The sequence below is a fragment of the Camelus ferus genome, chromosome 30, assembly GCF_009834535.1.
Source record: "Camelus ferus isolate YT-003-E chromosome 30, BCGSAC_Cfer_1.0, whole genome shotgun sequence".
NCBI classification, from domain to species: domain Eukaryota; kingdom Metazoa; phylum Chordata; class Mammalia; order Artiodactyla; family Camelidae; genus Camelus; species Camelus ferus.
In genome coordinates, this window is record NC_045725.1 from 16,556,331 (window position 1) to 16,581,643 (window position 25,313).

Genomic DNA, 25,313 nt, shown 5'->3' on the forward strand with positions numbered 1-25,313 from the left:
TTCTCACCAGGAACACCAAGGGACAGGGTAGCAGGAGGAAAGGGACTCTAGGAAAGGGTGATTCTGGTCTTGCCTCTTGCAAGTGGAGAGGTGGCCACAGAGAACTGGGGAGGGAGTGTCCGCTTCCTGTCTCTGCAGCACAGCGATGTGTGATGCCCACAGGACAGTGCACCCTGCCTGTGCCCGCTGTCCCACCCAGCGGTCAGCCCGCTGATGGCCGAGGCCCCCAGGGAGAGCAGGTCTGATCCCTGAGGACGGCTTCCTCTGCACCTAGGTGAAGCTAAAACTACCCTCATGCTGCAGGCTTGGGCAGAAAAACTAGTGAAGGGTTTCTGCTGAGCCAGCATACTTCCTGATTTATGGGCCCTTCTGATAAAATTGAGTCCCCACTCCTGGGTATTCTTTAAAGATTTTTTTTTTAAATTCTAGAAAATTCTGACTTTCTCCCTATCCACTCAACTGAAACTCCTCTCTTGAATTCAGATCACCAGTATGGTGTTGTGGGCCCCAATGCCTCTCCTGCTCAGACACCCAGGGCAAGACCCCCACCCCACCCCGTGTCTGCCCCACAGACCCAGGAATGGAGCCTCCCCTCTGTTCCCATCCCCTCTTCCCCAGGGCTCCTCCTGCTTCAGAGCGTGGCCGAAGACACAACACCTTCCCAAATTCTCTGCCCGTGGCTTCTGAAACCCATCAGGAAATCCCCTGATTGGAGGGACAGGGAACCAGAGGGAAGCAGCTAGTTGTTGACAAAAATCCAGCAGGTTCTTGGTTTTCATTCAAAGGTTAAGAAGAGCTGGGGGTGAATTTTCTTAGCTGTTATCCTGGCCTGGCCCATCATTCTGGCCCAGGGGCAGCCTTGCCCATGCCAACATCTTTCTTTCACTTTCAAGGCAGGTGTTTCAGAAGGAAGCCCCCCGACCCCACCATCACCCACTTCTCTTCAGCCTCAGACTCTGCACATAGGCAGGTGTTAATTACAGGGAATTCCATTCCATGAGAGACTTCTCATCTGCACATCAGAGTAAACTCGCCTGTTTACTCTGTCACCTCTCCTCCGGGTGCTCTGCTCTAGTCCTCCTCTGACAGTCTCAGCCTCTGACTAGAAAATAAAATCGGACCATTCTTTACTTATAACCCACCCACCCAGATGTGAGCTTCTACAGTCTGGCTTGTCTTTCATTTTTAGAATCAAACTTAAATGCCTAACAAACTAGTGTCCTTGCAACAACATGGATGAGTCTAGATGCACTACACTAAGTGGAGGAATTTAGACTCAAAAGGCCACACACTGATTCCATTTATATGATGTTCTGTGCAAGGCAAAACTAGAGGGATGGAAAACAATGGTTTCTAGGGGGCTGGGGATGGGGGCTGGGGACCAGGAGGGGACATGAGGGGACGTGTGAGATGATGGGATTACTGTAGACCTTGATTGTGGTGGTGGTTACATGATTCTACACTTTTGTCCAAACTCACGGAAATGTACACTAAAAGAGCAAGTTTTACTGTGTATAAATTGTGCTTCAATAAATCTGACTTTAAAAAAAATTACTTACACTTGCCAATCCTTTTTGGAACAACACAAGGCATAAGGCAAAAGCTGCCAACTTTTGTAAACCCCTCAGCCACCACTGAAAGTGGGAATTGGAACTCTCCATAAAGCAGGTCTGGCAAAGAAGAGGATCAGTGGTTCCTGCAGAAGGCACCCCATTTTGAAGGAGGCTCAGACCCTGTGAGACGTTCCTCATCCATCCATCCATCCATCCATCCATCAACAGTGTTTATTGGACACTTCCTAGGAGGCAGACTTGGGGCTAGGCAATGCAGAAACAGCTGTGAAAGAAGGTACAGTCACTGCCCTTGAGGGGCGATCAGTTGTCCCCGGGGTGAGGGACTGCAGAGAAGCAAGGAAATAGCAACAAAACAGGCACCCTGGAGCTCCCAGGAGGGGCATCCAGCGTCGTTCCAGGGAGTCGGGAAGCTTCTGAGAGGAAGCAGGCCTGAGTGTGAGTGAGTTCGCCACATGGTGGGTGTGAGGACATCCATCCGTGGAAGGTGCTCGTGCAGGGGCCCAAAGGAGAAAGGGTGCACATTTAACAAGCTGCAAGGAGCTCATTTTGAAACATCGAAGCCAGAGACAGGGTGCACTTTTAGTCTTTTTTTTTCTTCCTTCCACTAGTTTGAGGCTCGGCTCTGAGGAAATATGTGTCACAGAGGAGAGAGGACCACTGTAACTCAGGGCTCTCAGAAGGTTGTAAACACAAGACATCTTTGCTCAACGAATAAAGAGATTTTGGATGAACTGACCAAAAGCTCCTGGGTACTTGGGCTTCCCAACTTTTCATGTTTTAACCTGTGTCCGTGGCACTTTTTTACATCAGCAAAGGGGAAAATTAGATGCTCAACTGGAAATTACAACAGCAAATAATAAGACTACCCCTAGAACCATGCATTGGATTCTGCCCCCTGCTGCCAACTGTCTGACCTTGGCCGCCAGATAGGTCTTTTTTTTCACTTTCAAGAGATCGACCCAGACAATCCAGACAGACATTTCCCAGGTTTCGCTCTTGGGCCGGCTTTCTGCATTACGTAGAGAACAATTTCCAAGTTGCCTGGCTCTGTTTTCCTCTCTGTGCTAAAACACCTGCGTCATCACTGTATCCCACAGTGAGGGATTTCACCCCGGGCCACACATTGAGCAGTGGCTGAAACCAGTTAGAACATCTGTCCCCCAAAAGACACTCTGTAGAACTCCCAGGACCCTCTAGGCCTGAGGAAGGAGGCCTGAGTGTGCGTTCAGGACACAACCAAAGCTGCGTCCACTCGCCATTCAGAGCTGCTTCCGAAAGCCCTTCACCTGCACCCGGTATGAAGCCGGCTTCCTCCATTCTCAGCCGGGGCTTGATTTCTGGCATTAGAGCAGCATTTATTTAATCATCTGCACCAAAGAAACTGGCTTGATTTCAATTTTACAGCTATTTCTCAGATTCAGCACTGAATAAATGAAGTTCCAGGGTCTCATCGTTGCTCTGTTGATGTGATAAAGAACTCAAGCCTGGCTCCTATTTGTCCATCTTCCTCCTAGATGAGGGCAGAGCGTTAGGCATCGTTAAGTCAAGATGGGGTGGAAAAGCATTCCTCCTAAAACGCTGGCACCCTGGATTCCTTTCTACAGAGGAGAACTCTGGGGCCTCATAAGATTCTCCCACCAAAGCCTGTGAGCCCCACGAACCAGCCTGAGCCCCTCTGACCAGATGATCAATGAGAGAGGATGGAGAGTGGGAAAGGTCCTGTCTCTCTGTGAAGGGAAATGAGGAGAGGCAAGAGGGGGAGGGTGTCTGCAAAAGGCTGATCGCTGGAACCCAGGATTTTGTCTTCCAGGGTCACCTGTCGGAAGGGTTGGTAACGAAGTGGTACCGCTCGCCACGCCTGCTTCTCTCCCCTAACAACTACACCAAGGCCATCGACATGTGGGCCGCCGGCTGCATCCTGGCCGAGATGCTCACGGGGCGCATGCTCTTTGCTGGTAAGCTGCTTCCCTTGCCACCTTTCTTCCCCTCTGGTGTTGCCCAGTAAAAACATGCTCGTCTTTCTCTTTGACCTTAGCTCTGTGGTTTTTACAGCACTACTTGGAGGCACTTCATTATTTCAGGCAAAATACTGGAGAGGCTAAAAATAGCCTTGTGAGCACTAAACTTTCAAAATTAAGTAATCACTTGTACTCAAACACCTTGAGGTTGACCCCTGAAAACAGCCGCCCTCCATTTTCAGCTCTTCCCACCTCTGTGAGAGGTCAGTCTGGGGCGCTCATCTGGAGAGAGGGCCCCACGGGGCTCCCAGAGTCCCTGAATGGACCCTCCATGAGCCAACTGCAGAGAGAGGCCCAGGGACTCGTTCAGAGCGGACCCTGATGCTGCAGGCACTTTCCGGGTCAGCTTTCATAGCATTTACGCATGCTTAGTGCTGCACGGGGCATTGAGGGGGGGCAAGGGAGAGTCCCACCCTTAGCCACTGGCTCCTGGAAGACTGGAATCCCATGGGAATTGGTGTAAGAGCACTGTGCAGCTGAATGAGTCAGGGGGACTTCTTAAGGAAGATGGGGCTTGGTTGGATTTAACCTGGTAGAGGTAAAGGGCAAGGCTACTCATGCAAAAAGGGAAAGTGGAGGGAATGGGAGTAAGAGCAGTTAGGAGGTCAGAGGTGACAGCAAGGATTTAGACCCATCCCAGCAGTGTCAAAGCTCTGATACAGCCTCAGTGGTGACCGGGGTGTACAAGACAAATTCAGTTTCTGAGATGCAGAAAGACTGAATGAGGGTGGTATCCATGCCCAGCATCCAGCATGATGCCTGGCAGGGAGACGGCGCTGCCCCATAATTATTTGTTGAATGAATCAGTGAATGAATGAATGGATGAATGAGTGAGTGAATGCTTGACTCCATCCTGTCCCACAGACCTGGCACAGCCTGTCTTCCTCCCTCTGCCCAAGGGAGCACAGAGACAGTGTGCTCGCAACACATCCCAAACTTGTTATTCCTGATTCATTTTTTCTCCTACTGGGAATTGAAAAGGTAAGACTCACCCCTAGCCTTAAAATCACTTCCTTCCCCAGCCTGGCAGAGGACACGCACAGAGGCACGTGGGAAGGGGCACTTGGAAAGCCTCGGGCCAGGCTGTCCCTATCACGTTAGCGCTGGCTGACCCAGCCTGTGTGAGTCTGGTTCCTTGCAGAGGCATAGATCACCAGGGGAACGGACGAGCCCCCAAAAACCACCCCTTCTTTCTACGATTGACAAAGCCAAGCCCCAGAGATGGCATGCGACTTGCCCGTGGTCACAGAGCAAGTTAGTGGCAGCAAGAACCCAGGTCCCCTGGCTCCCAGCCCTGCGCAGCTCCACCCGTTCTGGGTCGCCCTGCACAGGCTCCTGGAGCTGTGCTGGTGCTTCCGCACACCCTGGCCACGTGGGCAGCATGCTTCACCCTCTGGTGTTTGCCTCCCCAGGGGCTCATGAGCTGGAGCAGATGCAGCTCATCCTGGAGACCATCCCCGTGATCCGGGAGGAAGACAAGGACGAGCTGCTCAAAGTGATGCCCTCCTTCGTCAGTAGCACCTGGGAGGTGAAGAGGCCACTGCGCAAGCTGCTCCCTGAAGTGAACAGTGAAGGTACAGGAGCCTGACAGCTGGGCTGGCATCTGGAGGCTGATGTGCTGCATTCTAGGGGCCAGGGCAGCCAGTCTCTTCTGAAAGGACCAAGCAGAGTCCTAGACACAGAAGCTGGGGACACCCCTGGCAGCGGACATTTGCCCTCACAATTTCCAGGCCAACTTCAAGGCAGTCACTGGTGGTCCTCCACACTCTGCCCCAGACTTTGCTTCCTTGTCCTTCCTTCTCACTTGCCTCCCTCCCTCTCCTCCTTCACCCCCTTTACTTTTTTCCCTTGGAAGGTGTGATATGGTTTCATCAGCTTCAAAGCCAGACCCAGGCTCAGTTCCCAGTTCCACCAATGACTAGCTGTTTGGTGTTGGGCAAGTTTCTTAACTTCTCTGCATCTCAGTTTCCTTAACTGTAAAATGGGTATAAATAATATATGTCACATACGGTCATGGTGGCAAGCAAGTAAAACAGAATTTGGAAAGCCACTGACATAGGATAGTTGCTCCATCATCTGAGATGTTACATCATCACCAGCTCATATGTGCTGGAGGCTTCCTTGGGAAACTCCTCTATCAGGTAGGATATAGGTTTGGCCAATTTTCAAAGAAATACAGATTCTCAGTAGCTTCAATAACATTAAGTTCTTATTTAAGGAAAAAGGAGTTAAGAAGTTTATTTCTTTCTCAAGTAACAATCCGAATGCAGACAGTCCAGCACCAATGTGGTAGACCTGTTCTACAGAGTCATCCAGGGGCCCAAGCCCCTGCTTTCTCGTATTTCTGCCACCTTAGGGTGTTGTCCTTACCACTTAGAGGGAGGTGGGGAAGAAGGGCGGGTCTTCTTGCCTTTAATGTCATGAGCCAGAATTTGCACACTTCACCTCCATCTGTGTCCTGTTGGCCAGACCTTAGTCACAGGCCCCACCTCACTGCAGTGAGGATGTGAAGTGGTTTCTCATTCTACACCATGTCCATTACTGTCAAAAGAGGAGAACAGACATGCGGTACAAACTAGCCATCTCTGCCCCACTCCTTCCCATCAAGAAACCAAGAACTTGGACCAGCAGTGTCTTTGGCCACGATCCCTATTCAATCAACAAACTGTCTCAGTTTCTCCATCATTAAAGGGGGGGGGGGGCAATTTGATTCCCCACAAATTAAGGCTCAGCCCATCCACATTTGCTTTGATTCCTAGGCCTCTAGAAATTCCACCATGTGAGAAGAGGCTCAGAATTCTCAGGAATCCCAGATCAGGGATGTCACATATGTCCGCTTACCCCAAACAACCACACACACAGCAGCCCCTCGGTGACTTGGCTCTGAGTGTGGTGGGCTTGTCTCGGAGAAATCAGAATTGGTGCCTGATAGACAGTAAAGTTCGCACTGTCACCACCAGCATCAGCCAACATTTATTAATTACTGGGGAGCTGTGCCAAGGATGGAAATTCAGAGACATAAGAGACGGTCTCGCTGAGAAGACAGGGAGGACCCATCAAAGATGAGTACACAGCCTAAGGAACACGTCCTAAGGGGCCAGCGAGAACTCTGGGTATCTGGGGAGGGGAAGAGGGCCATCAAGCACTGAGAGGGACAGAGAGCTGGCCTGGAGGAGTGGAGAGGGCTCAGGTCAGGGGGACGAGTCACTAAGCGGTTGTAGGAAGTGAAGCCACAGAGAGGTGAGAAGGGCCAAGAGGCCGCAGGCTTTGACTGCCCTGCTGACGCATGTGGACTTGGTCCTGTAGCCAAAAAGATGTTCATGAAAGCTGGGCTTGCTTCACTCTCTAATGTGCCAGCTACAACCAAAGTCTCTCATCTGCCCCTGCGCTTGAAAAGTGGCCCCAGGCCGCCTCTGGCCTTAGGGTAAGGAGGTATCGCTGAAAGGAAATTTTGGGGGGAGAGGGCATCAAGCGCACCTGCCCAGAAGAGCCAGCTGGTGACCCCGGTTTATCCCTTTGCTGGACGTTCCAGGCCTGCGGGGGGCCTCTCTGGTTTTCACCCTCAGAGGCTCAAAGGACGCAGCCTGGGTGGACTGTGTCCCTCAGCAGCCATCACACCACAGGTGCAGGACGAGGGAGCAGGGCCAAGGCCACCCCAGGGACATTCAGTTCAGAGCTCCATTTATAACAAGAAGTCATTATATCACAAGTGACAGATGTGATGAGGAAACCTAATACACAAAACAAAAAAAGGACTGCTCTAACCACAGCAGGGGCAAGGTGCTCAGGGGCCTGCCCACCTGCTTCTCAGTCTCCAAAGACTCCCCTGGGAATCCTTCCAGAACCCCTGAAGCTCTGAGAAGCCCCACTGGGAACCCACTGGGGCCACAGGAAGATGATAAGATGGTCCAGAAGCCTTATTATGTTAGAAGCGCCAAAATGTGGGGAGGTTGAACTTAGAAAAGGAATTATGAGTTAAGGTGAAGCTAGTGCTGTCGCAAATAAACCTGAAATCTCTGTGGCTTACCTGCCAGCAGTGTGTTCACTACTCACCTCAGGTCCAGACAGAGTCGGGGAGCCTGGGTTATGCCTGAGACTCAGGCCACCTGCCATCTTCAATCACAGCTTTCAAGGTCCCCCCAGGTACCAACTTCCAGCTGAAGCCAGGGGAAGAGAGAGCAGACACTCCTGCAGGAGGCTTTTATAGGTCTGGACTAGAAGTGGGGTAGACACATTGCTTCCACCCCCTTTCCATTGGCTGCAGTCACACGGCCACTGCTAACTACAGGGGAGGCTGAGAGATGCAAGCCAGTTGTGTGCCAGAAGGAGAGGGGGCTCGCATGGGACATGACTGCTGCCTTGAAACATGAGAGGAACAGTCATGGGGAGGAGACAGCACGCTGATGTAGGGGGGACCCCAGAGGGCAGAGCTAGGCTCGCAGGAGGGAGTTCAAGGGGCAGATTTAGGTGTGCTATAAGGAAGGATCTTCTAATATTCCGGGTTCCCCAGAAGTGTCTGGGCACCTGCTAGAGGACCAGAGCACTGGGGAGTGATCAGAGTTCCTGCAGCTTAACTGATCTTTCATTGTAGAATGATGGCGCAGAATCATGTCCTCCTGGGAGGCCAGTGACCTTCAGATTCCATCAATTTCCTGAATCATTGATGAATTTTTCTGCAGAGGGGTTCAGAGAGGGTGTGAGTGGCTGGGTCATGGTGTGGGCTGAGTCCCAGCCCGAAGCCCTCGGAGGGGACAGCCACCCGGACCTTGAGCTCAGTGCCTTTCCTCCCTTTCCACATGGGCTATAACATGATTAGCCAAGTCATGATTTCCTTGGAGCCTCCAGTGCTGAGAGGTAATGCAAACCTCTAGGTTAGCTTTGCCCTGAGATAACCCAGGGCCGAGCTCATAGGGCAGGCGGGCGTCCCCACCCCGCTCAGGAGGAAGGGCACCAGCTCCTGCGCAGAGCTGGCGTCCCGCCAGTGCACACCCATCATGCCTCCCGACTGCTGACACCTTGATCTGCTTTCATGCTGGTCGGCACACAGTCATGGCTCAAGGCTTCTAAGTGCCCGTCCCCATGCCCAGGGTCAGCTGCCAGGGCCGCCCCTTGATCTAGCCACTGAAGGGTTACTGCCTGGAACATCAGGGTGGATAAATGTTTTGAAGATGGCCTTTATTTGTCAAATCTCCAGGGACAGTATATGGTGGAAAGGGCTCTGGACTTAGGAGCCCCAGACTGTCTGGCCCTGTGCCACCCGCCCACCCCCATGTGACCCTTCTCAGTGGTGTTTTACTGCTGTGTTCTGATAGGAGCGCCCACTCAGCAGCATTCAGCCCACGACAAGTGGGAGTTTCCCCACTTCGGAGGTGTGTCCCCCGCTGGGTCTCAAAGGACCCAGGGGGAGCCCCAGGTGCCCTCAGAAGGAACTGCGTGTCAGCACATCCTCAACTGGCTTCTTCCCCATTCTCTGCCAGTGCTTCCAGGGGTCCCTGCCACCTAAACTGCCACCACCCTGCTCCCCGTCTCTCGAGAAATCCAGCCTAAGGCAGAGTTCTAGCCCTGGACCTCCTGTAATCAGCAGTGACCGTGAGCAAGTCACTGCACCCCTCTGGACCTCTATCAGTTCACTTGCGGAGTCAAAAAGCAGCATCTCCTGTGAACTCATCTCTGGATGAGTTGAAATGGCTAAAAGCCTTTTTTACAAACGGGAAAGTACAGACACGAGGTGGCGTCACCATGCTGAGGAGTCTCATTCTTAGCTTGACAGGGGCACTGAATGACCCCCCCTGTCCTGCTCTGCTCCCCACAGCCATCGACTTTCTGGAGAAGATCCTCACCTTTAACCCCATGGACCGCCTGACTGCCGAGATGGGGCTGCAGCACCCCTACATGAGCCCCTACTCTTGCCCCGAGGACGAGCCCACCTCGCAGCACCCATTCCGCATCGAGGATGAGATTGACGACATCCTACTGATGGCCGCCAACCAGAGCCAGCTCTCCAACTGGGACAGGTGTGCTTCCAGGGCTCCAGCCCACATGCCCATTTCTGTCTGCCTCTGATCCTCCATGACCTTTCCTTCTGTCCCCCAAGTTCTGTAACCTGTGGGGAGCTTTCCCCAACCTAGCTCCTGCCCTCTCTCCTGTCCCCAGACACGCCTGGTAGATGACCAGCCATGTCCTGCATGTGTGGTCAGGGACCTTCCTTTGTGCAACACAGCCACCCCCCGACCCCGGGTATGCTGCCCACACAATACGACGTTCAACAGACATTCAGCAAGCATGCAGGAGCTCACTTCTAGCAAGCCGGGGATTTGCCCCAGGAAAGCAAAATGCAGCCACGCAAGACAAGAAAACAATGAGAAATTTACCACCACGCAGCACCTTCATGCCCTTCACATCATCTGCCCCTCCTGAGCTGCCAGGAAAGGAGGCACCATGATTATTATACCCATTGACACACGAGGAAGCCACAGCTCAAGAGAGGTTAGAGATTGGCACCATGTCACATAGCTAACACCTGGCCCACGTGGGGCCCTCCCCAGTCTGCATCCATGTCAGACTGCTGAGCAATCACTCTTTCCTGCTCAACTGGGCCTCAGAACCCTTCTCTACAGTGTGCCTGGAAGGCACTACCCAGTGAATCAGCTGGGTAGAAGATACATTTTCAGCCATCGCCGCGTACACATACAATGCTCTCTCCAGTCCCTTCCCGTTCTGACGTTCCTAGATCAGGCAGCTAAACATTTGGGCATCACCATCTGCTAATACTTGGAGGGAGCACTGAGAGCTGCTTGTTTAGAAATAGAAGTTGAGGGTTTAGCAGCTCGGACTCCAAGGGGGCCTAAGCGGGAGCCCTGCTGTTGGGAGAATGTGACAGCTAGTTACATAAGTGACAGATGAGCAGTTTCTCCTTTTCAGTCATTTGACAGATGATGGGTTTCAGATTGAGGAGGCTCCGGGGGAGGGCCAGAGCAACGTTGCTGTTTTGGGACAGGTTTGTTGGTTTGCTGTTGTTGACTGTCGTCATCAGGAGTGGCCAGCAAATAGAGATGAATGAAGACTCTCTCTCCTGCTGCCCCCTCTTCTAGGCTTGCACTTGACTGTGGTACCTGTAGCCACCCCTCCCCCCAGTGAGGTTTGTCCTCTGCTTCTTGTGGCTGTGGCATAGGGTTGATAGCAGGAAAACAGCAGGGTTCCCTTGGCCCCTGCCCATCAACGCTGACCACATCTAAACCTGGTGGTGCTCTGCCCCCGACCTCTCCCATCACACCTGCATGAGAAAAGCGGATGACAACGGCAGAGACAAACCCCTTCCTACTGGCCCTGCTTTGAGCAAACTGCTCACCTCTGAATGCTAGTGTCCTCACCCGTGAGGTGGGTGAGAACATTCGCTCCACAGGGTTGCTCTGAAGACAGCAGACAACTTACATTTGGCCCTTGGCGTGTAATAGCCAAAGGCGATGGTCTTCCTCATAGAAATCATTGCAGTTTTGAGGACCCTCATGGGAGGAGGCAGTGTTCACCTCCAGGAGTGACTCCCACCCTAATGGCATCACGGGGAGGGCGGGCAGTGCCAGGCCTTCCCCATGCCTTGAAAACCACAAGGTGTGGACTGCAGCTGCCCACCTGCCCCCTCACGCAGCCTAACCTGCCTGTCCTTGGCTTTTCCTGTGTGAACACTGAACCTCCTGTTCCCAGAGCAGCTGACTGTTGCCTGAGGCTTCCTCTGTTCTTCTTGCCTGCTCCCTGACCCCCACGGTTCTGCACAGAACACCTGGCACGGGGAGGGAGGGCTCAGCCCGAGCTAATGGCCTGCCCACCTGCCCACCTGCCCTTCATTTGCTCTTGGCTAGCTGACTTCGCTCTTCAAGGCTGCAGGACAGTCGACAGAGGGCAGAAGTCCAAGGATCTGCCTCTGCTGAGGGCGTCATCTTTCCAAAGGCCCTGCTCTGCCTCTCTCGGGGACCCCAGCCAGATCCACTAGGGCAAGAGTTCTTGGCTGCACCTTAGAAATACCTGAGGAGGTGTGAAAACCATGCCAATGCAGGCCTCCACCCTAGACCTATTGAGTCAGGATTCGGGGTGTGGAGCAGGCATGGAATGTCATTAGAAATTCTCCCTTCCACAGATGGTTCTAATCTGAGCCAGGACTGGGGAGCACTCTTTAGGGCCCTGCTATTCAAAGTGTGAGCCAAGGACCAGCAGCTTCTGCCTCACCTGGCAGCCCATGAGAACTACATGATCTCAGACCCCACCTCAGATCTACTAGATCAAAACTCGCATTTTAACAAGGTCCCCAGGTCATTTGTGTGCACCTCAGAGTTTGAGGAGCAATGCATAGGTGGACCCACTAGAAAGTTCCATGAGGACAGGGATTTTGTTTGTTCACTGCTGTGGCTGGTAATGCCCAGAACAGCACCTGGCACACAGGAGGCGCTCAAGAAGTATCTGTAGGATGTCGAATGAATACAAAAGACGACCAGAGTTAAGGCAAACAATGAGCCCCTGTACCTGAGCCCTGGCGGCTCACCATTGCTTTGACCCATCACCCTCCCACCGTGGGAGGTGGCGGAGAGGAGCTGGAGAGACCGGGAAGGAATGGAAATCCAGCCAGTGGGTGGCAGACAGGGATTAGGGAAGTTGGCTTCCTCTGAAAAGCCATTCCGGCTGGGGGATCCAATCGCCATCCTGCCTTACCCTTACAGGTACCCCGTGAGCCTGTCTTCGGACCTGGAGTGGCGGCCCGACCGGTGCCAAGATGCGAGCGAGGTGCAGCGCGACCCGCGCGCGGGCTCGGCGCCGCTGGCGGAGGACGTGCAGGTGGACCCGCGCAAGGACTCGCAGAGCAGCTCGGAGCGCTTCCTGGAGCAGTCGCACTCGTCCATGGAGCGCGCCTTCGAGGCCGACTACGGGCGCTCCTGCGACTACAAGGTTGGGTCGCCGTCCTACCTGGACAAGCTGCTGTGGCGCGACAACAAGCCGCACCACTACTCGGAGCCCAAGCTCATCCTGGACCTGTCCCACTGGAAGCAGGCGGCCGGGGCGCCCCCCACCGCCGCGGTGGCCGCGGTGGCGCCAGACGCCGGGGCGCATGACGATGAGCCGGCCAGCCTCTTCCTGGAGATCGCGCAGTGGGTCAAGAGCACGCAGGGCGGCCCGGAGCGCGCCAGCCCGCCCCGCGACGGCCCTGAGCGCCGCCGGGCGGCCTCCCCACCCGGCCGCTCCGCCCCTGTCGACGGGGGCACCAGCCCCCAGTTCGACCTCGACGTGTTCATCTCCCGCGCCCTGAAGCTCTGCACCAAGCCCGAGGACCTGCCAGACAACAAACTGGGCGACCTCAACGGCGCGTGCATCTCTGAGCACCCTGGCGATCTCGTGCAGACTGAAGCCTTCTCCAAAGAAAGGTGGTGAGGGCCGAGGGGGCGCTCCAGGCCATCCTGGAGATTATGCCGGGAAAGCCGGGCCTGGCAGGAGGGGGCTGCCTCCTTGGCACCTCCACTACCCCATCTGCCCCTCTCTGCTGCCTTGGGGTTAGCAGAACATAAGAAGGATCCGAGGAGCGAGAGGAATGTCCATTTCTTAAACTGCCTTAATAACTAGCCTTTAACCTCTGGGAGCAGGTTTGAACAGGAGCCTAGTTTGGGGGTTGATCCTTTTCCCAGCAAAGAAGAGGCCCTTGCGTTTTTTTAAATAGTGGTGCACAGGGAAGAAACATGTCTTAAACAGCAGTCTGCAGGCCCCACCTGGGTGGCTGTGGGCAGAGGAATCTTGCAGGCATGGTGTTGAAACCGTCTGGCCCAGCTAGGCTCAACTGGCTGATGAGGAAGGACAGTGAGGCGCAGAGGCAAAGTGACTTGCTTATAAGATCAGGGCCTAGTCGGTGTCTGGGCAAGCCTTGACTCCCAGTCTCCTGGCCCCCAGGTCGGTGTCTGTCCACAATACAATGTCTTCCTCTACTGGGATCACTCTGGCTTTGTGGTCAGAAAACTTGGTCCAAGAGGTTTCTTCCCTGTCTGTTACCATCTGACCCACTCCCTGTGCTTTTTATTCAGAGCAATGTCCCTTGAATTATGAAATTAGAAACTGAGCCAGTTTCTTTCGCTTCTTCACCAAGCATATTTTTTTTCTGGCGCCTCAAGTATTTAAATATTCCCATCTGCCTCTCCCCCGTAGGATTTGCCTCACTCCTGTGTGGTCTGAAATCTGGGTTTCAGACCAGACCAGTTTGGGGTCTGTGGGTAAAATAACTCGTTCTCCCAGGCCTGGGCACCCACCTTCTCCAGAACTTCCTATGCACTTTCCTGACACACGCGCAGACACAAAGACACAGCTCTGGTTCCCGAGGGAACTTCAGACACGGGTGAGTTTGAAGACAGCAATTCCAAGAACCCCTCCAGCCTGCCCGCCCACCCCCCATACACACACCCCCTCTCCAAGCCTACCGTGAGAACTAATGTTCTCAGCACGAATTGCTCACTTGGAGGACAGCAATGAGGTGCCTGCCACAGAGCAGATGCATTAGGGGAGATTCACCCACGGCCCATCCGGCTTCATTAATACTGCCCCTGATTCTGATCATCCACTTAACCCTGGCACAGAGCAGGCCCTGAAGAAATGCACTGGAGAGCAAGGGGTTTTGGGGACAAGGAATCCAGAAAAGTGGGAGGGTATGAAAGGTGGGGTGCCAACAGCGAGGGCCCTGAGGGGTCAGGCACCAGCATGGGGACCCCACGACAGAAGAAAGGACTCGAGACCACCATGTCCCTCATAGCTGCAGCCTGGATGAGTTTGGAGCAGGCAAACCCAGAGCCGCCCTAGCACACACAGCCTGGGGCCATCAGGTGTGGGCACAGCAGGCCCCCTGCAGAAGCATAGAGACCAGTCCCTTGGAAATGCTCTGCCATCCCCACCACTGGCTCTCCCCGAAGATGCCCACAGGAGGTCCAGCCAGTCTGTAAACAGAGGATTCCCCTGTGTTTATCCTAGGCTGTGTTCACCCTCACCTCAACAGCACCTTAAATCTAATCAGCTAACTAGAATTTGTACAGTGAAACCTGCAACATGTTAGAAACTTATATTTAAAGACAATTAATCATACTCACCAGTTTTTAAATGGCAAATATGTAAATATGAAGTGTTTGGGTTTTGTTTGTTTTTTTTTAAAAGAAAAGGAAATGTACACCGCTCCTCATGTGCCATTTGTCCTCAGAGGGTGGTTTTACTTTTTTGGTAAAGGAACAAGCTTCTGATCTTGACCAGAAGTTCATATATAATTGTTATTACAGAGGAATTGCTATGACTACTCATGTTTTAAAAAAATCTATTAAACGTTATTACACTTGATCGGGATGGGCCAAATAAAGTTTTATTGGAACAGATTTATTTGTTCATGTACTTATTACCTCATTTATTTACGTATTATCTGGTCCTGTCTTTGACTGCAGTTGAGTCATCCGAGGCTGGCTGGCTTCTGCCTGCACCCATGATGGCCTGTGTTTTTAGGGGTTGCAGTTAGAGGGGAGGAGATGGGAGAACCTACCCCGATTGGTAATCAGGGAAGTCATTCCAGAATCACCTAGGTCAGGCCCGGTGTTCATACTTGTAGATTTCAAACCATTTCTTGGAACCAACTCCAAATCTTCTGACCAAGGCTGGTCCTTGGTCAGACAGCTTCTGCCTAACTCAGTGTCCAATCTGTACAGTAAGGAAAGTCGGATTGGGCACTGGCTTAGTTTCCTTCAGGAGAAAACCCTAAGACAGAGAATCAAGTGCAAGTAATTTAGGGGTGGGAGGAATGACCTTAGGAGACACTGACATGGTGATGGGGAAGTGATAAAGAAGAGGAGGAAGCCAATAAAGGATGCTTGTCACCATTGTGGGCAAAGCAGCTTTATCCCAGTGGGGAGCTCCATTAGGCAGAGCAGAACATCCGCCTCAGGGCTTTCCTACCCTGCCTGTCCTTGGTGGCTGACCAGGCTCCTGGGCTGTTACTTCCCCAGCACCTCTGGCCTGCCTCCTGCACAGCAGCAGAACAGGCTCCAATGGCCAGAGAAGGGCCACAGGCAAAGGGCCACAGGTGCTGCAGGGGGAAGTTGGAGTGGCACGCGCAGAAGGATGAGGGCCAAGGGATCTCGGCAGACAACGCCCACAGGTGTCAACAGCGGGATTTAACATGAAGAGCGTTCAGGACCCGGGCAGAGAACACTTGCTACTACTGGCAATACACTTGGGTTTTCTCAACCCTTCTTAGCCCCTCCTCCCTTCCTACAAGAATTAAAACTGGTCCCAGAGCAGGAAGCTGCAACTAAAGCTCCAGTAATCAGAGCTGAGAGAAGCTGGAGGTACCGAGATAGGATGGGACTTGGAAGCCTCTACCAGAGTGCTTGCACCTGGGCAAACAAAGAAACTACAAGTGACTAAAACTAACGGCACGCGTGTACAAGCTGCAATTATGAGCAGTAGGATACAAAAAGGCCACGAGCAAACTGCCATTTCTGAGATGCCAGGAGCAAAAGCAGGGTACTGGGCATGATCCCTGCACACAGCACCACCAAGGGGGTGGGCAGACCACCTAAGCTGTGCCTTCTGTCCAACCTACAGATCCACCCCCATTGTTACCCCCCTTTAAGGACCCAAGCAGCATCTCTCCAGGAGTGAGCAAGGGCACCTGCTTCTTGCTTTCATTCCCTTGTGCTGTAGCATGAACTCCAATAAAGAAGCCTTGCTTGAAATTCTCATCTGGGCTCTTATCAGTTTCTATTGATTGGAGAGTCCAAGGGCCCGGGTCGGTAACAATGTTGCCTGAGCTGGGTTGTACCTAAGCAGCCCGTGGCTATTCCTTTCAGTGTCCTAAATGTCCCAAGCCCACCATCAGTGTCCCCGTCCCTAGTCCCACTAATCCAACTCTGGGGTAAGCAATCCTGTTGAGAAGTTTTGGTATCAAACCAGTGTGGGTCTTTGTGTCAGAACCTCCTGGCGGGCCTGTGGCGTGAGTACAGAGCTGTGTTCTTGCCTGTGTGTAGGACCATGTTGGCCCTTAAGACTTAGATTTTGCTTTTTTACACTAAGAACTTCACTAAGACCACATAAAACCCTTCCAGATTTTGACATTCAAGATCTCAGAGTTCAAGTTACTTTGCCTTCCCTGATGTCTCTTGCTCTGCACGTTCTTGACTAACAGGTGTGTTAGCACGCTTATGCCTTGACACATTTTAGCACCCCGTGCCTAATTCCCATGGGAATGACAATGTGGCAGGGTTCTGAGTACAACCCACAGTCAGGAAACAGAGCCTAACCCACCAGAGGACTGAACCCGCAGCCCCAGTCTCCCTGGCCCAGGGGTCTGGCTGGGCGGCTCAGCTGCAATCTGGCTCATTTCATTTTGTGAGCAGTGACTGTCTCCGTTCCACTCAGGAACCAGGAGGAGCATCTCAGCATTAGAATGACACCAGCCTCAGGGTCCTTACCGTGGGATCGGACTGGCCCTCGGAGCACCTACTCCACCCAGCTCCTTCCGTCAGGTTTAGTTGGCAGGCTTGTCGCAAACAGGCTCTGCTGTGGGAAAGAGCAAATGTATGAATGGCAAGTTTGTGTCGAAAAGCAAAACCTCCTGTTCAACAATTGTTCTGCCCTCTGTCTCCCAGAGCTGCTAACAAGTGCACCAAAACAAGGCTTACATCTTCTCCACTTTAATTCATGGGCTCAGTACCAAGACAGAGGTTTAAGTGACTGAGAAATTCCTTTGCAGAAACAAGGACACTGTGAGCCATGCTGAGTTGCATCAAAATATGGTGGTGGGGGTTCCAATGGCCATCAGACTTTGGTCATTACTGCCTTGGCTTGGTTCTCAGGAATCCTGAGATGGGGAATCCTGAGCAAGTGACTGATGCCCAAAGAGGAAGGGGAGTATGGAACACACGCAGGTTAGGGCTGGGGAAGAATGCTCAGCAAGTACATGGTCTGGGCCAGAGACCAGCTTCAGCTTGACCCTACAGAAAGCTCTGGAGCACAGATTGCACCATGGAATTGGTCCCACGTTGAGGAAAAGATGAGCCTTTTGTGCCTCCATGTCAGCTAATTATTGGTTGCGGGCTATAGGGGTGGGGTGGGGGAGCAGAACCCATTCACCAAAAGCTGTTCTCCTAGGAGCATCTGTGAGCCACTTAGCAGCCAGACCTACAGCCACCAGGTGATGGGCAGACTCACAGCTGAAGGAGATGCGGGCAGGTGACTGTCCACATCATGGAGCACTGTGCTAGACACCATGGAGGATGAAGAGGGAGAAAAAGGGCCCACCCAGAAGATTTTTATGGTTTGGGTAGACAAATGAGGCAAGTATAAAAACCTTCATCTCCTCCACGACTCTGCCCAAGGTTGAGCTGACCTGAGCAGCACAGAGGTCAGTCAATGGCTAGAGAAGCTCCCCTCTGCAAGTCCTGTTACCCCTTGATTTCCAGCCACTGCTCAGTTCAATAGCCACTGGCCACGTGTGGTGACGCAGCCCTTGAAATGTGGCTGGTCCCAATCGTGATGTGCTGTCAAATACACACCAGATTTCAAAGACTTAGTACCCCCCCCCAAAGAATGTAGAATATCTCATTCATAATTATTTATATTGATTATATATTAAAATTATAACATTTTTGAAATTATATTAAATAAACTGTTAAAATTAACTTCAGCTATCTCTTTTTACTTGTTTTAATGTCACTGGCCAATACAAAAGTTTTAAATTATATAGGTTCCCCTCATTATACTTCTGTTGGACAACACAGCTCTACAATGCCAAGAGCTGGTTAGGGCCTTAAGCCTTTAACAATAATATTGCATTTCGGTGACTCAAACTAAAGCAGTGCCCCTCATAGCAGAACTCCAGGTCCCATGCAGTCTGTGTGGGGCAGGTCTCTTTCAAATCAAATCATCTAAGTGTTGGCCTCTTGTCTTAAAGATTGTTTGCAAACCCACTTAAACTGCCCTTAACAAAAAAGTCATGTTTATTAAACAGATACAATAGTGTCTCTGGAAATCTGAGGTCCAGAGGGGGAATCGAGTCTCAGGAGGGACAAAACAGAAGCCCTGGGGAAACCAAGAATCAGAGATCTTCTCTTCACCTGCCCTGGCAAAGGGTTTTATTATCTCATCTCTTGGCCCAACCACTTTCATTTCACTCGAAGCCCTGAACCCGAATGTCCCTCTGCTTCATCTGAGTTTAGCAAAATCAATCACTGAAGTCGCCAGAACGGAGTGGAGGATCCAGATGACCTGCTTACCAGGTTACAGGTAATTTATCACCAGTGGTGCCAGACACTGCATTTTACATTTGGATCCTGTCGCTCTGAGTTGTGATCTATTTTTTAGACTTGACAATGAGATGAGTCTGCCTCGTGCGTGCGTGTAGAGGAAATTTCAATCTGAATCAGAAAGCAGAAGGTGCTATGCCAAGAATGGCCACTGATTTAATGGGGAAGGCAGGTGGCAAGCCTCCTCGCCATCAGGGAGCTTGCAAAATTAGGTCAAAAGGAAGGGATCTCATTAGGATAACTCATAATTACAAAGATCTGCATGTATGGAGAATTGCAGAAACAACATTTCACCCCTTAAAACCCTAGTGAGACCTAGTCAGATTAAAAAACAAAAATGGTGAAGGCTAGACCTCTTATGAGAGTAGCAGACGTTCCCCAAGTGGGCTGGGCCAGGCTCCATAGAGAAGACCCCTGATTGACCCTCCTTTTCCAGTCTATGCCAGTGGCAACATCTCTCGAATCCCAGTCCTCCCAGTCCTGCATGCAACCACATTACCTGGAAGGAACAGCACATTGCACTAGCATGAGATCTTTCACCAGCTAGATTGAGAGTTAGAGCCAAGAGAAAGGGACAGAGGTCAGACCAGCTTGGGTGAGATGGGCAGGACAAGCATGAGCCTGCAATGGAATGAAAGGTAGCTGAAGGTGCCACCTCAAAATAAGCCACGTAGGCATAAAAGTTATACTGAACTAAAGGCAATTAAGAAGAAGCAAGTGCCAGAAAGCTCTCCCTACCTGTCCTCTTTTCTGCCTAAAGGGAGGATCTAAATTTTCCTTTTACTAGAGGCAGACTCTTACCAGCCCAGAGAAGGCACCATAGGAATCTTCTGACAAACCTCACTCTATTTCCCCCCATTCATTTACCTTCCTGCCACTTACTACCCTTGGAAGCCTGAACCGGCTTTCCTTTGTCCTGACATTTCTCTACAGATCTGTTGTCCTTTGATGAAGATGCTACATAAGCCAGAGTCTAAGCCACGATTTTGAGTTACTCTTCATTTTGGGATCTCCCCAGTGATGTGCACTTCATACTAATAAACTGTTTTTCTCTTGTTAATCTTTCTATCAGAGTCCCAGTTGAAAACCTAAGATGTGTAGAGGTGAAGTTTTGCCTCCCCTAAAAGAACCTCTCTTCAAAGGAAGAGAGATGCATGCAAACCTGGTGGAAGATCCATGGCCACTTGATGAAGGAGGTTGAACTGGGCTGAGAGCAAAGGGGGGATTTCCACAGGGAGAGGTGGGGAAGGGCCCTCTGGGAAAAGTGCTTTTCCAGGACAGAGATTCTGAAATCCGTCCTAGGAGAAGAGGTCAGAGCAGGAGAGAATATGAACGAGTGGGGAGGTTGGAGGAGGAGCATTCAGATCAGAAACCCCAGCAAATGTGGGGCTCCAGAGCTTGACCGTTCTTCTTTCCGTACTGGGAACCTTCAGTACTACAGATGCTGCCTCCTCGGTTGGCCTGGTTACTAATCTGAAACCTTGCAGCACATCGCTCCTTGGTAGTGAAGCCCAGGCTGACAATTTCTCCTTCTAAAAACAATATCGCCACATTTCCCAGGCCCAGTAGCCAGAGGGCTAAGCTGGCCCCGTGGTAGCAAGAGCCATGGGGCAGCATTTCTTGTCTCTACTCTGGCTTAATCATGCAGTACTGGAAGGGGAAGGCTCAGTTCCGTGGGGTAAAAGGCCTCCTAGCAGGGCCTCCCCACCTGCCTCTGAGTGGGCCCAGCCTGTCTGCTCTCTGGGGCTTAAGCTAGAGTCCCTGCTGTGCAAGTGAGAAACAGGCCATCTCCTTGGCTCTTCTCTTCTGGAAAGAAAGTCTATTGACCTCAAAGAGGGAGGGGGAAATCCCGCTAGGTTATGGGATGAGGCTCTCTGAGGTGGACATTAGACTTAGGAACACCCGGCCTGGCTGCGGGGCGACCATCGCGCAGCCCACCAGCTGTCCCGACCACGCCAGCCTCCGCAGTCCACTCTGCCTGCAAAGGCAAAGCAGGGGTCCGGCCTCGACGCCCAGGGCGGGTCCGAGCAGGGCGCGCTCACTGTTAACACCTCCGGCTGCCTGCCGGGAAAGCCTGCCAGCTGCTTCGTGTGATTTTTGTTTTCCCTTGTCTCGTCACACCCCTCTGTGGGGACCGCCAGCCAAAATCAATCGCCTCAGTGTCTCCCCATCTCTTACTCTCTCACCTGCTTCCGTCCAGCCTGAGGGAGACATTTCTTTTGCTCAAACCATCGGGAGTAACAGATCGGCCATCAATATTCACGGCCTGAATTCCCGGAAGAGTCCCAGGCGTTCACTCTTCCAGGGGAGGGGCCTGGGCTGGGCTGACCAATCAGAAGCAAGCTCAGAACTGCCTACTCTCAGGGCCAGCTGAGTCCTGTCTTCCATCAAACAGACCTCAGCCCCACCTGCAAATCTTGTTAAGTGCCCAGACCCGCCCCAGAGGCCAGGGCTCCCACCAGCTGCCTTAGTAACGAGAGCAGGAGACCAAGGAGGACTCCCACAGGAATGTCTGAGAGTCCAGGCACCCTGAGGGGTTTTCCATTGGAGGGAATTTGTTTATTAGGTAACTAGCCCTGGAGTAACCCCAGGGCGGTTCTAACTCCCGCCCCTGATTTGCAGTGCAAAGGGTCTTTCTTGAACCAAAGGCCAGAGTGATGGCAAAAGACAAGAGTCAGAAGCCAGCTGTCCCCATTATGCCCCCTCCCTGAGGACACCACTACCCTACGGTGGTGGGGTCAGCCCTTGACCTCCCCGGGAAAGAGCAATGCGTCTTTTTAACTGTTTACATGACTCGCAGGGCTACACAGGTTTAATGAGAACCAAACAAGTGATGGGCTTAAAACATTCGGACTGGGATATGGTGACAAACCCTCACTTGGCAGAGGCCTTGATTTTAATCATTTTAATAGCTGTACTTCCAGTTCAGGGATGCTGTGAAAAATAACGATTGTGAGTATGGATCATTGTGTGTAAAGATTATGAAGACAAAAGTTTATTATTATTGTTGTTGTTGTTATTACATATAAGTCCATCTCTGTAAACTACCTGAGATGAAAGCTAAATATCACTTGGGGGGCTGAGATAACAGGCAGCAAAAAACTGTGCCCTCCTGTGTTGGAATCATCTGCAGTAGTCCACAGATGGTGAGTGGGGTGTCCCTACGGGAAGGTGGGGGTCTGGGAAAGGACTCTTGCTGCTGACCAAAGATTTCACACCTGGGACCAGAGTCCAGGCTGCTGGCTGTCACTCTCCACATTGTGACATGCAACTGCTGGAGACAAAAAACTTTTCCCCTCCCCTCTTATGTTCTTAAGCTGGGGTCTGTGAATTAAATCGACAAAAGACAGATTAACAAGAGGAAAAAGTTTATTTGTGTACACATGGGAGCCAACAAAAGAAGTAACTGGCTTGTTGAATACATTTGACCCTTGAACAGTGCAGGTTTGAACTGTGGAGTTCTTATTCACAGAGGTCTTTATTTTATTTTATTTTATTTTATTTTAATTTATTTTAATTGAACTATAGTTGATTCACAATGTTTTGTTAGTTTCTGGTGTACAGCATAGCGATTCAGTTATATATATATATAAAACTTTCCATGTTCTTTTTCATTATAGGATTTTTTTCCATAGTAAACACTACAGTACCACTCAGTCCAGGATTGGTTGAATCCATGGATGCAGGGGAACCACAATGTGGAAGGCCAACCATAAATTATAGGCAGATTAATGCCTATATTGCTTAAGGGTCAAATGTAGTTGAAGTCAGAGGATTATATACCTCTAGTAGGGGAAAGGGAGGGGAAAGAAAAGGCTTTTATGGGTTTAGTAAAAAGTAAATGGGTTTTAAGAGAACAATCAAGAAAGTTTGTGATGTTTGTCTATTCAAATATGCGTAAGCTTTCCATCTCCATCAGGGCCTCAAAACCCCCGTTAGAGGAGGGACTTGGGGTAGATTTTACTGGCATTCTCCCTTCTGAGGGGTGGAGCTGTCCTGAAGAAGGGATTTATGGCAGCCTTCTTTCCCAGAATTCGTTGCTTTTAATCAGATAAGGGAAGCAGCCCCAAGGTTTTCTTCTGCATCTTTTGATTCTCCGTTGCCTTCAGCTCAAAATAATCTTTATTCCAAAGTGGCATACTTTGGGGGGGTGGATTCTGATCTCCTTCACAACTGAGAGAGGACAAGCTTTCAGCGACCAACCAGGATGAAGCAGCCCCATGGAGCTGTCACTCTAGGTGTCCACCAGGGGCACTTTGCCCCTGCTGTGCACTCACTTGCCCAGAGCATCCTTCATCTTCCTGTAACCTTCCCCCATGGCCCCCAGCTCCCTCCTGCTGGATGTGGGGGGAAGAGTGGGGTATGAGGAAGAAACAAAGACCACTGTTGAATAAAACCTACAGCCTCTCCCTGTAATCTGCCCCCCCCTCCCCGCACCCCCAGCTCTCTTCTGCTGGGTAGGGGAGTCAACTATGAAGGAACATTAGGCAATTTTAATTAGGGCTTTGACATACAAACCCCACACTCTGACAGAGGGGTTAATAGTTCAGAATAGTGGGAGGAGGTGTATTATTTTTAGATTTCTCAAGATGCTAAGAACTTACTGGAAAATACTCACAGAACCAGTGTCAAAAGGGCGGAGTGGGGGAGCAGGGTTAAGGAGAGGGCCGATTCTCAGGTTGGGCCAGAAGACAGGCTCTGCTGTACTGAGGAGGATGTGGGAGCAGCAGTGGGGATTCTGGCTGAGAAGGAGAGGGTCCCCAGACAATGACTGCGAAATCCAAGCAGCTGGCTAAGAAAAGCAGGGCTGGTTGTTTGATGCCAGGCTAGACTAAAGAGCCCCGATTCCAGCCTGGCGGGCTGGTCCAGACAGAGGGAAGGAGAGTGGATTCACTCTCCGGTGAGGTGGACTGCGGGAAGCAGAAATATGCTGAAAAAGGTTTGGGGCACATGTATGTGTTGTAGCAAGAAGACCTGGGGCCAGGAGACAGGAGTTCTGGGTCCTTCCGCTGCCCACCGGCATCACGGGGAGTGTGGACCCTGCCCTGTATCCGTTGCATGATTGAGGTGAGCCTGTGAGATGATGGGTCCAGAAGTGCACCCACCACCTTATGAAGTCCTGCACACACTCCTATTGTGAAAGATTACTTAACAAGACGGAGTTAAGGTGGACATACACCTGGATGGATGGCTCTAGCGTCCACGAGAGGTTTCTTCTGAGCAAGTCTCCTTGGCAACTAGAGCCCCAGGCAGCACAGGACAGGGTTAACACTAAACATGGCTGGCGAAGCACCCGAGAGCTGGGATGCAGAATGATCAAAATGGACCCACTCCTGCCTTAAAGGACCTCACAGCCAGGTGAGGGGAGTTAGAAATTTATCCACCGTGGCTGCTCCTGGGCTTCAAGCATCTCCAGTCTGACTTAGGTGAATTCCCAAGTCAGCTCTTCACTTGAGGACTCTGGTGCCTTCCATCTGCTGCCCCTGGTAGGCTGTGCACCCACAATTGGATCAAATGCTTGGTAATGGGATTACTAGGAAGTGCAGGGAGTATCGGGGGTGCTGGGAGGAGGAGAAGCCTGGGCAGCAGACGGGGGATCATTGAGGAGAAATCAGCCAGCAGATGCTGAAAGGCCTGAAGGAGAGGACAATGAGATCTGACTGAACCGAGGGGAGACAAAAGATCCTCTCGAGTCTGCTGACCACCTGAGGCCGAAGGGGCAGTGAGCGGCCCCACAGGCCCACGAGACGGACCAGACTGGCTTCTGGGCTGAGTTATCCTGGTCCCTTCCTTTCCCACTTCCCCAAATGCTTCTACTCAGCTGAATTCTGAATTTGCCAGCCTCGTAGGTAAGGTCTATGGGATGTGATTGCAAAGACTCCAAAATAGGGCCAGACACAAAAAGCACCCACCTACTCACAGGATGAGAATGGAAGTCCCACTAGTAGAGACCCCTTCCCTTTGGGGAGGGGGCTTGGAGATGCTTGTCACATGTCAAAAGGCCAATATAGTGCCCTCGGAAACCAACAGATTGCATGCCTTGTCAGTCGTTAGCATCTCACTGAGACTGAGCTTATCTTCAAGGAGGGGGATACCCTCCACGGGCCTTGTCAGAAGGGCCCTGGGGAAGGGGAGAAGCTGTCCCCCAGGAGTGGTGGTGGGAGAGCGGAGAGGGGAGCTCTGAGATGAAGGGAGTGGGAGAGGGAGGGAGGCGACAAGAGGTGATAGAAAGAGGAGACACAGAGAAGAAGGGAGGGAGGCAGCGGCGCCAGGGAGAGAGCTTCCTGCTGAATAATGACATCATGTTTTCCACTTACCTCATCTGGCACCAGCTTCCCAGGGGCTTGTTTTCATATGAATTAGAATGTTACTCAATTTGGGTTTTGCGTATTTACCCCCAAGAGCTGTTTGTTCTGACC

At 51.7% G+C, this 25,313-nt stretch overlaps 1 protein-coding gene and 1 long non-coding RNA gene across 10 annotated transcripts in view; one reads left to right on the top strand and one right to left on the bottom strand.

Annotated features, from left to right (window-relative positions):
* The window catches only part of MAPK4 (mitogen-activated protein kinase 4), a 148,521-nt gene extending 133,548 nt beyond the window's left edge, over nt 1–14,973 (top strand). For all 4 annotated transcript variants that reach the window (XM_032470753.1, XM_032470752.1, XM_032470751.1 and 1 more), the window contains exons 3-6: nt 3,385–3,529; nt 5,005–5,166; nt 9,405–9,606; nt 12,301–14,973. In XM_032470753.1, coding sequence (XP_032326644.1) covers nt 3,385–3,529; nt 5,005–5,166; nt 9,405–9,606; nt 12,301–13,006 — 1,215 coding nt within the window. In that variant the 3' untranslated portion in view covers nt 13,007–14,973. The remainder of the gene's footprint in view (nt 1–3,384; nt 3,530–5,004; nt 5,167–9,404; nt 9,607–12,300) is intronic.
* Nucleotides 1–21,579, bottom strand: part of LOC116660684 — a 39,399-nt gene extending 17,820 nt beyond the window's left edge. For 3 of the 6 annotated variants that reach the window (XR_004316297.1, XR_004316295.1, XR_004316296.1), the window contains exons 1-4: nt 21,081–21,579; nt 17,062–17,149; nt 7,646–7,749; nt 5,963–6,133 (exon numbers count right to left, since the gene is read on the bottom strand). This is a non-coding gene — a long non-coding RNA (uncharacterized LOC116660684). Of the gene's footprint in view, nt 1–5,962; nt 6,134–7,069; nt 7,324–7,645; nt 7,750–17,061; nt 17,150–21,080 lie in introns of all 6 variants that reach the window. The other 3 variants (XR_004316298.1, XR_004316299.1, XR_004316300.1) reach the window with 3 other exon arrangements.
* Between the last annotated feature and the right edge of the window lie 3,734 nt (nt 21,580–25,313).